The sequence below is a fragment of the Mustela putorius genome, unplaced genomic scaffold (assembly GCF_011764305.1).
Source record: "Mustela putorius furo isolate JIRA1106 unplaced genomic scaffold, ASM1176430v1.1 tig00003858_pilon_pilon_pilon, whole genome shotgun sequence".
Taxonomy (NCBI): domain Eukaryota; kingdom Metazoa; phylum Chordata; class Mammalia; order Carnivora; family Mustelidae; genus Mustela; species Mustela putorius.
Genome location: NW_025422010.1, coordinates 49,294,040 through 49,308,733, shown reverse-complemented (window position 1 = coordinate 49,308,733; position 14,694 = coordinate 49,294,040). Strand labels below are relative to the sequence as shown.

The 14,694-nt window shown below is 46.2% G+C and overlaps 1 protein-coding gene across 1 annotated transcript in view; it reads left to right on the top strand.

The window, feature by feature from the left end:
- The window catches only part of ATP8B1 (ATPase phospholipid transporting 8B1), a 129,882-nt gene that overhangs the window by 78,884 nt on the left and 36,304 nt on the right, over positions 1-14,694 (top strand). Inside the window, exons 3-9 of the mRNA XM_004745551.3 lie at positions 6,068-6,165; positions 7,692-7,805; positions 9,531-9,629; positions 9,728-9,789; positions 12,121-12,193; positions 12,299-12,369; positions 14,578-14,660. Coding sequence (XP_004745608.2) covers positions 6,068-6,165; positions 7,692-7,805; positions 9,531-9,629; positions 9,728-9,789; positions 12,121-12,193; positions 12,299-12,369; positions 14,578-14,660 — 600 coding nt within the window. The remainder of the gene's footprint in view (positions 1-6,067; positions 6,166-7,691; positions 7,806-9,530; positions 9,630-9,727; positions 9,790-12,120; positions 12,194-12,298; positions 12,370-14,577; positions 14,661-14,694) is intronic.

Below are 14,694 nucleotides of genomic sequence, written 5' to 3'. Positions count from 1 at the left end.
TGATGTTAAACTTGAGATCTTTTTATTCTGCTTCTCCATTGTGGTTTGTACAAACCCGTGTAGCTCTTTGGTTGTTGGCTTGTTTGTAAGCAAGAAATCAGAACCAGCGGTAAGGATGAGGGTCCAGGGGAACTTACTTTCTGTATGGCAGCTGTCAAAGGTTTGGGTGCCAGTGGGAGCACTCTGAATATCATGTGGCAATGTTTAGATATATTGAATATGCATTTACCAAATCTGGAGATGATTCTGAGCCATAGCTGGCCGACGTCACATGCATTTCTGGACACATGCATTGATGGGTTTACAGATGTTGTTAGTTGCTGTCTTCAGAGCTTTTTACCAAAGGGCCATATGTGCATTTTTTGCTGGTCAGTTTATTATTTCTTCTCATTTCTTAGTATTTCCATTCTAGAAAATGGGATAAGCTTTCTTCTTTTTCTGTAAATTAGTCTTGTGGTCCAAATGTCTAGTAAAGTTCTCTGTTCCAAGTGAGTAATTTAGTAAATGTTTGATCAAAGACATGAGTATTTCCAGGTGTTACTTTGCTGCCCTTCCTAAAGGCATGTGCTCTAGCACAGAGCTTCTCAAACCCTATTAGTAGATGTTGTGTGATTTTTTTTTTTTAAATGTGCCATGGTCACATTAATTTTGAAAAGACCAAATTAAATACAATTAAATACATTTTTTCTCTGAGCCCTTAATATGCCAGTGGGTCCATTGAAGGTCCAAAAGAGGGATGCAGTACGATATAATGTGTTTTGCAAATGCATTTTAAACCCCAGAACTCTGTCTTCGCTTTTCTTAGGATCCCCGCTTGAAATTTTCCTCAAGCGATGAGCATAACACTCAGAGGAGAATCAGGAGAAGGCATCAGTTTGTTTGCCCTCTGATTTGCCTGAATTATGCCAAACAAGGAACCTTGCTGGAAATAGGGTGGTTATTGATTATTTGACTGCAGTCAGGTTTCTAAAATTAACTAGAAAATTCCTGTGGTTAAGGTCAGCATGTTGCAGATCAAGACCTACTGGTTACTTTCTCCAGTCTCCCCAAGGTGTTATCACAGCCCTGAAATGAAGAGACCAAGGGCATTTCTGGTAGACCCGTCACTGCCACTGCTTGAGGTCAGACACCCTTTCTGTGGGAAGCAGCTAACATCAGAATGGGCTGGGGATGAGGCATGGTGTGGGAGAGACGGAGGAACCACTGGCTAGGGGCTTAATTATGGGGGGAATTTCAAGCAAAGTGAGGGTTGCTGGAGGGGAGTTGGATGGGGTGATGGGTTTAAGGAGGGCACTTGATGAGCTCTGGGTGTTACACGCAACTGATGAATCACTAAATCCTACCCTGAAACTAATGCACTGTATGGTAACTAAATTGAATTTATATATTTTTAAAATTTTATTCATTTATTTGAGAGAGAGAGTGCACACGAGTGGAGGAACAGGGGAGGGGGCAGAGAGAGAAGCAGATCCCTGCTGAGTGGGGGGCTGGATCCCAGGACCCTGGGATCATGACCTGAGCCAAAGGCACACACTTAACCGACTGAGCCACCCAGGCATCCCAGCTAAATTGAATTTAAATAAAAAATTAAAACAAAAAAGAACCACGGGGTACGGGGGAGGCAATGAATCTAGCTCATTCACTAACTGGGCAGCTTATTCTTTCCTCTCGAGTTTTTCTGAGATTGATTTTTATCCCTTCCCTTTGGCCTTTTCTTGCTTCTTGAGGAATCCAGTCTGTTTTCCTTCTTAGCCTTCGTGGGTTTTAGAACAGCAGCTCCGTGAGGTTCTGGGACACTGGTAGGTGGAGCTGTGTCGCAAACCATCTGCATGCTAACAGAAACTGTTAAAAGCACATACATTTTCAAGTTACCAAAACCGAGAATGGATTCAAGATCACCCTTTAAAATCTCTTTTTTAGCTCTTTTTATTTAGATCTCCTGTTCCAGCGGGGGAGAACTGTTCTGATCGTGTACACTAGATTCTGGTCGTGTGACAGCGCACGTTGTAACAGTGCTGATGAGTTGTCTTACGGTTCCGTTTTAATTTTCCCACTTGATAAAACTGCACTTGTGCTAGAAAGAGGCTGGGTGCAGTTCCGTGTGTGATGGCGCGATCATGATGATTACCCAATGAAGGGTGGCCAAGATGAGGCAAGAGGAATTTGTAGCAATGGTATTGTGGTTTTTAAAAAAGTAAAACAGAAAAGGAATCATTTAAAAACTGAAATACAGTATTTTCAGAAGTATATCTTTATTTTGATAATTGTATAGGATCAATAATTTTAGGGGCACCTCAGTGGCTCAGGTCGTAATCCCAGGGTCCTGGGATAGAGTTCTGCATCAGGCTCCATGCTCAGTGGGGAGCCTGCTTCTCCCTCTCCCTCAGCCCCTCCCCCTGCTTGTGCTTGCTTATGCTCGCTCTCTGTCAGATAATAAAATCTTTAAAAAATAATAATTTTAGAATTCTTACCTGTAAATGTTCTTTAATATATTTCCATCTTCACAAATAGTTGAGTCCCTTTAGTTGTTAATTTCCCTCTCTTGCCGGTGTGCCAGGGAGGGGGAGGGGTTCATTCCAGCTGGGTTGACCACCCATGTATAGCCTACAAAGGAAGTTCATCTGGTATGCACATTCAAACCCAAGTCTGCGGAAGACCTGATGGCAAGAGGCGCTTCCTCAACTTTCCTTCCTGATGGATGACATCCTTGTCTTGAGTTTTCATAGTAGCCCTATGCTTATCCCTTCCTGTGAGGAAACCAAGTGAGGTCAGGTACTTGACTTCCACCCTTCCTGGTGGAAAAGTCAACCCTGTGCTCAGAAGCATCCCTCCCACCTCGGCTTGTGGGCAAACTTCTTGGGGTGGTTTGGAGCATAGATCGCAAAAGAAGTCCCAGTGCATACAGCCAAATGGTCGGAGAAACTGGACTCCTCAGCATGACGTCTTACACGTAGTAAGCACTGAGCAAGTGTTCGCTCCAGGGCCACACGTCATGGGCCAGAAGAAGTCAAGCAGCAGGTGGATAAAACAGACCAGGCGGGTGGAAATATTTTCCTTCTGTGGATGTAGCCTGACTGCCGGGTGCATCATTGCTCAGTGAGAAGGTCCTTTTCGCTGAAATTTCCATTAGGTTCTGGGCTCAATCAACTGGGCATCCGCTCCGCGGCGACAGAGAGGACTTGAGCCAGAAGTAAACTAGATTTCACCTTGCGAGCTTGACCTTTCCTAGTCATCAGGAAGGTCTGCAAGCATATCTTCCATGGGTACTTTCAGCACATCATGGGGGGCCCCAGTCTGCCCGGTGAGCTGGTTGCAGGCCTGGAGACCACCGGCATGCCTGTCACCAAAGTAGCTAAGCCTGCAGTAGTGGGACCCTCGTTTCAGTCTTGCAGAGTGAAGGCCACGTAAGGGGACAGGTTGGAAGCCAGGGAGTCTCCAAGGCCAGCGCCGAAGCTCGAGAGGAAAGAAGGGAGGACCAGACACCCAGTAGGAGGAGTTCCTATCACTATGGGATGGCTGACAACTGCTATAACATAGGGGGTGACAGGTCAACTCAGAAATCTACCTCCAGTGAGTCCTTAGCTGGCTCTGGACCCACTAGAAATGGCAAAAAGAAACGAGTCTGGACCAGCCCAAGAAGCAGCAGCTATAGCCACACCACAAAGGACCCCAGGATATTTTGCACATCAGGGAGGAGCCCATCTCCCGCTGATTCAGGTTTTGGGAGTAAGAGAGCCACTAGGTTGGCTCCTTGTTGAGAAACTTTAAAGCCAGCCCTACCACAAAAGAATGGTCCCACCGTGAGGTGGAGAGGTGGGTGTTGTGTCTCAGGCTGTGGAGGGAGGAACATGGGAGACCACTGTGGAGATGGCAGAAGGTAGCCAGGGGCTGGGTTTCGGGAGCATGGAAGCTGTAACCTTGGAGTCTCATTAAAAAGGAGACAGGGGCAAAAAGGCTCATTAAAAAGGAGTCTGGGGGGGCCCAGGCTCAGAGAAGACTTCCTGGAGACCATTCCAGCTTGCCTTTGTGAGGGTTAGATAAATATACAGGCCATCTCAAAGTGGAACACATCTTTTGTTGGAATCTCTATGTCCCACAGCCTTGTGGTAACCTCACAGTGGATTGACTGTGTGATGTCACCGTGGTGCAAGCTGAGATACCAATCTTGAAGTCAGACGACCCCCACCTCACTCTCCGGCTCTTTAGAGACAGTATTAGGGTGCCATCTTGCCTTCCTGACTGGTTCTCCAATGCTATAGCTAAGGTCATACCACCACCACCTCCTACCTCTCCTCTTCCCACCCCCCAGCGCCCCATGATGTCCCTGAATGTAGACTGGACTCCTGTCCCTTCAGGGGCAGTCAAGAGAAGTAGGAGGAGGCTGCAGCAAGAATTGTGGGCAACCAAAAGAGGAGAGTCATCACCCAGACTTTCTGCTTCTAAACAGATACCTGGAAAATATTCTTATGAATTCCAGAAGACAATCTGAGAATGTTTATAGCAAAAGAATTTGTAATAGCAAGATGCTAGAAGCACCCCAAATATTCACCAACAGAAGAACTAGAACCTGCGGTATACACATGGTACTATAAGCCAGTGGCAGTGAAGAGCAGTTACCCACACTGGTGTTGATGAAACTCACATAGTGTTGAAGGTGGAAAAGCAATTCACAGAAGAATCCACGTGATACAGCTCAAACTGGCCTGAACAACTTATTTTGGGGGGGTGCGTACTTGATAAACCTATACAGAAAAATAAGGGCATGATAAGCACAGATGTTAAGAATGTGGTTGGTGGTTAGAGTGGGAATGAGGAAGATGTGATCTCCCAGGAGATAGGAATTGTTCTACTAAACCCGTAGACCGCGTCTTCCAGTAACCATGGAGAGAACCATCCCCAAGGAGAATCAGGTTAGGAAGAGCTAGTGCTGGCCAGTGGGGGAGGGGGATGGTTAGGGAGAAGGGCTTAATGAGACACCTGTTGGGTGAGAAATGTTCCCCCCAGCATTAGAGATGCTGTGGACATTCTCAGGTTCCTGGGAATTTGGGTCTCTGCTGATCGAACGGACCGAGTCCGCTCAGCACTGCGGGTGTGATAATTAAGCGCGTGAGGTAGAGCAGAGGACATTGATCTGTGATCAGGTCCCAAGAGTGTCGAATTAGTCAGTGATGGCCTTTTCTTTGACTTATCCATTCACTCACTATTTAATGGGTTAGAAACTTTACAAACCAAGTACGTGAGTGTGAAAATAATAATTTGGTTTCATTTAGCTGTGACCTCCCGAGGCTCCGGGATTGTGTTTGGCTCGTGTTTAACGAGGATTATTCTTAGATCCCCAGTGTTCTATGGACAGTCGTCGGTCAAATGACAACATATCCACAAGTTTGCTGGGGCTCCTGTAACAAAGTGTCACCATCTGGGTGGCTTCAACAGCAGAAACTTAATTATCTCTGATCTGGAGCCTGCAAGTCTGCAATCAAGGAGTGGGCAGGGGTTGGTTCCTCCAGGGGCTGGAAGGGAAGGAAGGGTCTGTTCCAGGCCTCGCCTACTGGCTTGGAGGTGGGGGTGTTTTCCCTGCGACCCACTGTGCATTCCGTGTGCAGATTTACTTTGTTTTAGAAGGCCATCAGGGCGCCTGGGTGGCTCAGTGGGTTAAGCCGCTGCCTTCTGCTCAGGTCATGATCTCAGGGTCCTGGGATCGAGTCCCGCGTCGGGCTCTCTGCTCAGCAGGGAGCCTGCTTCCTCCTCTCTCTCTGCCTGCTTGTCATCTCTCTCTGTCAAATAAATAAATAAAATCTTAAAAAAAAAAAAAAGTCCTTAGAAGGCCATCAGTCCTGTTGGGTTGGGGGTGACTCTAATGACCTCATTTTAACTTGCTTACATCTGCAGTAATCAGAATTGGAAGTCAGGTCATCGTATGATATAAAGGTTATGTCATCAGATTATATTCCGAGGCTCGGAGTGGGAGTTCAGACTTCAACATCTGAACCCGGGAAGGACAAAATTCAGCCCATACCCATATGCTAATTCTCTGCCCGATGGACTTTTTTCTCTTTCTTTTTAAAAGATTGTACATGGCAAGTCAAAGCAAACGATCGAAGCTTCCATGAACAACCTCACTTCATGAACACAAGGTTCTTTTGTATTAAGGAGAGCAAGTACTCGGTAAGTTGATTTTAACTTTCTAAAAACTCTTTACTAAAAGCCAGTGTCCTCCAGTGACCCCTGTGCTTACCAGCTTCATGAGACATCTGCCTTCCAGGTCATCCCTGGTCCTGGGCCGTTGGTCGTCATTGTCCGTCCTATAGAGTATCATGATCATTCATCACACTCAGTTTTATAAAGGTGAATAGGAGTGGCTGGACACAGACCAAAACAAAATTAAGTAGACTGGAATCTTCCCTATGTGCACGGAGCGCTCTTAATGTTTTATATAAGAATTTATAATAATGTCACAGAAGTCTTGTGTTTGAAAGTAATAGGAATTTGAAAGGAATCTTGATAACTTCTCTCCCACTTCTCTGCCTGTGATCGACTTAGAGACTTTGAAGATATTTTCACCTCCGATAATCCTGATTACCTTTAAAATAGGATATCACCTGTCAAGTGTATGCTTACATGTTGTAATACATCTTTCAGCTCTCTAGGACAGCTGTAACAGGGACACAAACGGGCTAGTTTAAGACAACAGAAATTCGTTCTCTTACAGTTTGGGGAGCCAGAAGTCCAAAATCACAGTGTCTGCAGGGTTGGTGCCTTCTAAAAGGCATGAGGGAAGGTCTGTTCCAAGTTTCTCCCCTAGCTTCTGGAGGTGGCTGACAATCCTTGGCGCCCCCTAACTTGTAGACACATCCCTTCAATCTCTGGCTTCATCTTCACATGGCCTTGTTCCTGTGTGTCCCCATGTCTGGGTCTGGCTGTCCTCGTCTTCTAAAGATGGCAGTTGTCAGATCAGGACCCACCTTAATCCAGTGTGACATCGCTGGAACATGATCCCATCTGCAAAGACCCCGTTCTCAAATAAGATGACAGTCATGGGTCCTACGATTAGGATCGAGCATATCTTTTGGGGGCACACAGTTCAGCGCATAGTAGCCTTCATCCCTCCTTAAGTAAAAGAGTGTCCCTCCTCCAGCTTTGTGGTCCACGCGGATATCTCACTTTGCTCCATTTTCTTTTTTTTTTTTTTTTTTAAGATTTTATTTATTTGACAGACAGAGACCACAAGTGGGCAGAGAGGCAGGCAGAGAGAGGAGGAAGCAGGATCTCCGCTGAGCAGAGAGCCTGATGCGGGGCTCGATCCCAGGACCCTGGAACCTTGACCCTGAACCGAAGGCAGAGGCCCCAACCCACTGAGCCACCCAGGCGCCCCTTTGCTCCATTTTCTAAGAGGCTCTGAGGAGTCGAGGAATCTGCCAGCAGCGTCTGCTTGTTCCCCAGCCAGATTTGCCGTGGAGATCCTTTGAGGGCAAATGTCTACTTCTTGTTACTGTCTCTAACCTGAGCCTCCAAGGAGTCAAGGAGGCCCTGTTTAGAATAAAAGGCATAAAGGAAATCTCAGTGTCTTTCTGGCCAATATCCTGTGCCACCATAGGCCATCAGGCTTTAGGGATTTTTGCAGGTGTGTTTACACTGGAACAAATGTGTGACCTCACATAGAGTGACTTTCTTTTTTTTTTTCTCCCCAACAGAATAATGCAATTAAAACATACAAGTATAATGCATTTTCCTTTCTACCGATGAATTTGTTTGAGCAGTTTAAGAGAGCAGCCAATTTCTATTTCCTGATCCTTCTTATCTTACAGGTAATGACCTTCGACGTCTTAAATCTGTTTTGAATTGTGATGACTCAGTAACACTGAAACTGGGGACATGTATAATCTTGAAAGTAGTGTAGTTAGTTACGTTAGTGTAACACTAATGTAAAGGAATCGTGCCTCCTACAGAACCAGCGCGACAGTGTTCCATGAACAGGGAAAGGAAGCAAGTGGAGATATTTTAATTGTATATTTTTTTAAAATTCCATTTCATCCTGATGTGAGTGTTAAAACTGGTTTCCCCAACGTGACTACAGTTAAAACCTTCACTTTGTAAAATTATTTGTACCTTAAAATTCTGGTTTTCTGTGTGCTTGCTAGCCCTTTGTTTTCTCTTCAGATGCTTGATTGCCTCAAGAATATTAATTTGTGTTAATATTTGAGTCATAAATTTCAATAAATTATTTTTGCAAGCTGCTTTTATGTGGACAAAAGGCCTGTTCTTTTCCTGAGTCTTTGTCCCCATTGTTGTAAAGGACTCCCTTACCTGGAGAGTGTTAGTTTTCCCTGCATAGTAACTGTTGTTAGAGTCCGAGAACTTTACACCCTCTCGTTGCCAGACTGTTGACCTTTAGCCCCCGAAGTGCAGGCTACGAAGGGCAGCATCGCCACTTGGTGTTACCAGCTTTTTTACAACCAGAGCTGGATTTAGAAAACGGTCTCCTCTGCTGGGATTCCCTCCGGAAGGCTTCATGACATGGGAGTGTGTGTGTGCCCAGGTCGGGATGGAGGGCGCGGGGAGTGGCGAGGAAACCCGAGGGAGAAACAGAGACCCGACAGATGCGGTAGAATATGAAACCTCCAGGCTGGAGAGTACAGAACGGTCCTGTTATCAGGAGGGACCTTTGAAATAGGCCCGTGGGGAGACAAACACTAAAATTGGAAGGCTCTGCTTTGTGCTAAGTGAGCTGTCCTTCCCTGCCCGCCTGCCTTCGAACAAGGAACAGGGGAATTACCCACCGCGAGAATAATGCGGCAAGTGAGCTTTCTCTCTTCCAGCCCACCCCTAACCATCGTCTCCTAAGATAGAGCAATTTAAATTGGAATAAATTATAGCCAGTTGCTTGCCTTGTTACTTAATTCTTCTCTGTGATGCGAGGGCTATCATAACCTCCCATTTTGCAGAGAAACTGCGGCCTGGGCAGGTACAGGAACTTGCTCCAAATCCCAAAGCCCTGAGTGAGAGAGCAAGACAGGATTTGGATCCAGTAATTTCTCTGCAGAGATTGTCCTTTTAACCACTACGTTATGTGGTCTGAAAATCCATACTGGATTACAAGAGATCTTTACTAAACTTGCCTCCCAATCTTTTGTTCCACCTTGAAGCCTGTCTTCAAGGGGACCAGGCCTCCTGGGAAGGCAGCCCCTTTCTCTGCTGGACCAGTAGTGGTGACCGCCAAAGATGCCCAGAGCAATAATGAGCTTTCAGCCACTCCCTAATGCGTCCTGACCTCCATCCTGAGACCCTCAGAGACCACTGGCTGGGCAACCAGCAGTGGAGAGCCTGTTCTCTGCATCGTCCTCTGGGATCCGTTCCTGGAGGTCAGAAGCTGGAGAGGGCAGCAGGAAGAAGGTTGGCTGGAGGCTCGGATGCCTTGCCTTTCTTCCAGGCTCTGCAGGGCGTAGACTCGAGTGTCGGGGGAAGTTGGAGTTAGCAGTCACCTGTAGAGGCCATGCTTCCATGGGCACACGTCTTCCTTGTGTTTCTGGCAGGCAATACCTGAAATCTCGACCCTGGCATGGTACACCACCCTGTTCCCCTTGCTCGTGGTGTTGGGCATCACGGCCATCAAGGACCTGGTGGACGACGTGGTAAGGATGGCTCGTGCGGCTTTCTCCTCGCCGAGGCGGCATCGGTACCTTCTATTTTGAGATGATTAAAATAATCTTTTGCCTTCTGTCTTGTAAAGGCTCGCCATAAAATGGATAACGAAATCAATAATAGGACGTGTGAAGTCATTAAGGATGGCAGGTACTGTGCTTTCCTTTGTTTGTTACTTAGTTACAGGGGTAGAGTGGGTCACAGTGGGTCACTGTGCTCAGAAACATGCTTAGAGACAACCCTTCCGACCTTAGAAGGCTGCCGTTTCCCTTGAAGGGTCTCTGTTAATTTACTAAGACTTGGTCTCCTCCTCGAGACCCAGAGGCTATAGCCAAGTTGGGTTACGGGCCCTAAGGTAACAGCACTGTTGTGTTTATTTATTTTTTTTAACTTTGATTTATTATTTGAGAGGGAGAAAGATTGAGCAGGGGTAGGGGCAGAGGGAGAAGCAGGTTCCCCGCTGAGCTGGGAGCCCAATGCAGGACTTGATCCCAGGACCCTGCGGATCATGATCTGAGCCGAAGGCAGACCCTGAACTGATGGAGCCACCCAGGCGCCCCAGCACTGTTGATACTGTTTACTCCTTCAGCCTGGAATTCCGTCTTTGCCATTCCCAAACCGATGTGTTCAAGATTCTGCCCAAATACCTTGACACCTTTCCTGATTCTCCATCTCAAGGGATTTCTCCCTTCTCTGCACTTTGAGGGCATTTTGCTTTGCTCTTTCTTCTCATGGCCTGACTTTCATTAGGGTTAGTGGTGTCGGCGTCTCAGTTGTCCCGAACTCTAGGTTTCTCAAAGAGACTGTCCTGATGGTATTCAGTTAGGGTTTTGTGGGGTTTTTTGTTTGCTTGTTTGTTTTGGTCCCTCAGAGCCTCCAACACACCGACAGTGCTCCATAAATGTTAAATAACCATCGTCAGCTGTGACCGAGGTGCCAACTCACAGACCAGGAATGAGCTGTTTTCTGCGCAGCGCCTGGAGGCAGAACCACAAGTCAGGGGCTAAAAATAGTGACTGAGAAGATGCCAAATCCCTGTGCTGTACCCCGGAAACTAGGATATTCTAGATCAATCACATTTCAGTGAAAAAGAAAAAAAATAGTGTGAAGGCCCAATTCAAAGACTCTTTTAGATGTCGACCCTGAGAAAAAGAAGGTGACTTAGACGCACAGTTCCGCTGTGTCTATTTGCATACAGACTCTGTCATTCTGTTTGGATGGCTTTTTTTCCTGCCCCGATAAGTGGATTCTGTTCTGAAGGTTTCCTTTCAAATCACTTAGAGTCAGGGAGAGTGGTAACATTCACAGCCAGCCCCAGTCAGGGAGAGCGGTAACATTCACAGCCAGCCCCCACGACCCTGGCGATAGGCCACAGCCTGGTTAACTCCATTGATAAAGAGTAGTTCCAAGTGGCCTTGAATTTGGGGTCGGGTGCATATCTGATGGGGCTGTCGCCCCAGCTCCCCCTGGACTAGGGTCAAGCCTGTGCAGAGACTCGGACCTTGTCAGGAGGGTAGGGGACCTCCCAAGGGGAAACCAGATGTCACAGTGGAAGGGTTCAACTGAATTGCCTCTCATACCCCCAGAAAGCTCTGTGGGAAGAATGTTCTTAACTTGTTCATTTATAATTTGACACTCATATGCCAATTCTAATTTACAGTTTTCCAGACACTGACATGTAAACTAACTACCACTTCATTTCTTGACAGATGAACCACGTTTTTTCTTTTTGATGCTAAGATTAAGAATTATGTATTCTAATAAAATTGGTGAATCTGGTGTATAGGCATATATTTAAGATGTATTTTAAGTTGAAAAAAAATACCCATTCTCAACTCCAGCTCTCTTTTATCCATGAATTAATGGGAGGACACACATAATAATTGGATTTCTGCCTCCAAAAAAATTAAGATTATTAGTTGTGGTAGATTCACAGTATCTATTAGGGATACCTTTTGTCTAGATGAACATCTTTAAAACAGACTACTTGTTTTAAAAGATATTTTAAAAAGATGTTTAAAAAAGATGTTGACTTGTGAGATATTTAAAGGGTATTTCCTATGGAATTTAAGACTGAAAATAGCCCCGGGACCACCAGAGACCTGCATCCTGAGCAGGTGGTGGACAGCCCAGAGGAAAGAGAGCAGGAGAGGTAGTAGCACACAGGACCTGAGCAAAAACAAAGGCGGTGCCCGGAATCCCTCCTTGCCGCACATTTAAGTACCCCCTCTAGCCTTCACTATGTGACCTAGGAAGGAACAGGTCACAAAGGTCCCCATCACCACCACTTCCTTTAGAGGAGACTGTGATTCCCGCAACCACTCAATGTGGTTTCATCATTCAGTGGCTGTCCTTTTAGGAAAACCCTTTCTCTGTGATAGTCCCGCTTTCCCCAGAATGGTTGGCTTCTAGAAAGAATAATTCCAAATCTTTTGCCAGTAACTTTGAAAAAGCCAATAAACTATCATTTTTAACATTTAGATTCAAAGTTGCCAAGTGGAAAGAGATTCAAGTTGGAGATGTCATTCGCCTGAAAAAAAATGATTTTATTCCCGTAAGTGAATAAACCCTGCATGCCTCGTGTGTTGACCTCCCAGCGGCTCTGGCTCAGTTTTGTCTTGGGGATCTTTGTGTGATCGGTGTGTTTTGTTCTGAGCAGGCTGACATCCTGCTGCTGTCCAGCTCGGAGCCCAACAGCCTCTGCTATGTTGAAACAGCCGAACTGGACGGGTAAGTGGGTCTTCACTGGGTCTGTTCTGAGGCCGACGGTTGAGGGCACATTCATTCCACTGAAAATTGGGTCATGAAAAGGAGCCTGAGGTCTGGCCCTGCCCCCAGCACTTGCTGGGTACCCAACAGTGTCCCCAGCAGACCAGCCTCTCTTTTTCCCAATTCCATCTGTATAGTGGGGATTTCAAGCCTGCCCACCCCCAACTTTGAGGGAACGTAGAAGCATGGATGCCTGAGCCCTTTGTACACACCTGAGCAGTGTCGAGATGTCGAGATGCATACGAATGACTGTCAGTATAATCTGTTTTAGAAAAAAACAGATTCTTTTTTTTTTTTTTTTTTTTAAAGAATTTTATTTATTTATTTGACAGAGAGAAATCACAAGTAGATGGAGAGGCAGGCAGAGAGAGAGAGAGAGAGAGAGAGAGAAGCAGGCTCCCTGCTGAGCAGAGAGCCCGATGCGGGACTCGATCCCAGGACCCTGAGATCATGACCTGAGCCGAAGGCAGCGGCTTAACCCACTGAGCCACCCAGGCGCCCGAAAAAAACAGATTCTTAAGGAGTATCTGTCAGTAGGCACTTCTGGATTTTCCCTTCATTGGTTCAGGTTACTACACTGCCACTGCTTTTGACCAGTTTGGAATGCGTTACTTGAGTGCCTACTGTGTTGCCTTAGCGTTATGTATTAGCTCATTTAGTCTCCTCAGCAACCCTATAAGACAAGTATTGGCCCCACATCGACGTTACCCGCGAGGAAAGGTGAGCACAAGAATATGAGGTAGCCTGCACAAGGATCGGAGGTAGCCTGCCCAAGGTCACACAGCGAGTGGCCAGGTTGGGACGCTGCTCCCCCGTGCTGGTTCTCCAAGCTAGTGTCGGCACTTCCCTCTCTGAGGTGAGCACCTTACCTCACACCCTAGATACCCGTAAGTTCTCTGTGGAGAGCTGAAGTCCTCTCAGAGGCACCAGGTCTGTCTTTGCTCTGTAAGTTAGTCAGCTGATCAGTCTTCCCTATAAAACAGCCATTATCCCCATGAGTGAGAGCCTCTAAAACTTTTCAAAGGTAGAAAATCCCAACAGGCCCTGTCAAAACAGACAGAACGGGAAGGTTGAGGGCTGCAGGTCAGCATCTGAATATATGGGAACCCCAGAGTCCATGTTTGGGGAGCCCACAAAAGGACATCCAGCGCCCACATGCCCAGCCTGATTCTCCTTTTTCCAGAGCATGCGCCTTCCTTGCTCTGTGGGTGGGAAATGCCACGTGCTGGGGGGTAAGGCTCCCACCTCCGCTCCTACATAGAATTCTCTTTCAGAAATACGGGATCCAGTTATTCTCTCTGGAAATAATAGGTTGACAGAGTCCAAACACTTTCTGTAACAAATACGTCTTGTAGAATCATCTTAGTGTGATTAAATATTAGAAGCTAAGTTTTTTTTTTTTTTTTTAAGATTTTATTTGTTTCTTTTAGGGAGAGAGCCTGAGCAGGGGGAGGGGGAAGGGTCAGAGGAGAGAGAGAATCTTGAGTAGACTTTGTGGTGAGCACAGAGCCCAATGCAGGGCTTGATCCCATGACCCTGAGATCACAACCCTAGCTGAAACCAAGAGTCTGATGCTCAGGCGACTAAACCTCCTGGGCGCCCCCAGGAACTAAGTTTTTAAATAGCAGTTTGATGGGGTGCCTGGGTGGCTCAGTGGGTTAAAGCTTCTACCTTCGGCTCAGGTCATGATCCCAAGGTCCTGGGGTGGAGCCCCACGTTGGGCTCTCTGCTCAGCTGGGAGCCTGCTTCCCCCTCTTTCTCTGCCTGCCTCTTTGCCTACTTGTGATCTCTGTCAAATAAATAAATAAAATCTTTTAAAAATAATAATAAATAGCAGTTTGATAGTCTAGGCGGGTGGCGAAAGCTAAGTTAGTAATGAGGAGGACAGGAAGCATGTGGGTGCCTCCGTCCCAACCATATTGGCCCATAAAAACACAGTGAAGGGGACCAACATTGCCCAAGTCATTGCCAAGGAAGTTTTTCTGTTGTTCTGGAAATAACCTCACTAAATCCAAAGTTCCAAGGCAAACAGAGTTTGAAAATCGGAAAAGCTAATGACCTAGCTTTTGCTTCCAGGCATACCTAAATGTTATTTTGTAGCATTTTTCATATATTTCCCCTCCAGGCTTCAAATTTTACTCATTTAATTTTCTTTTCCTCTCCTTTTAGAGAAACCAATCTAAAGTTCAAAATGGCACTTGAAATCACACACCAATACCTCCAAAGAGAAAATTCATTGACAGCATTTGATGGTTTGTGCAAACATGTCTTTGTTTTAAATTTTAG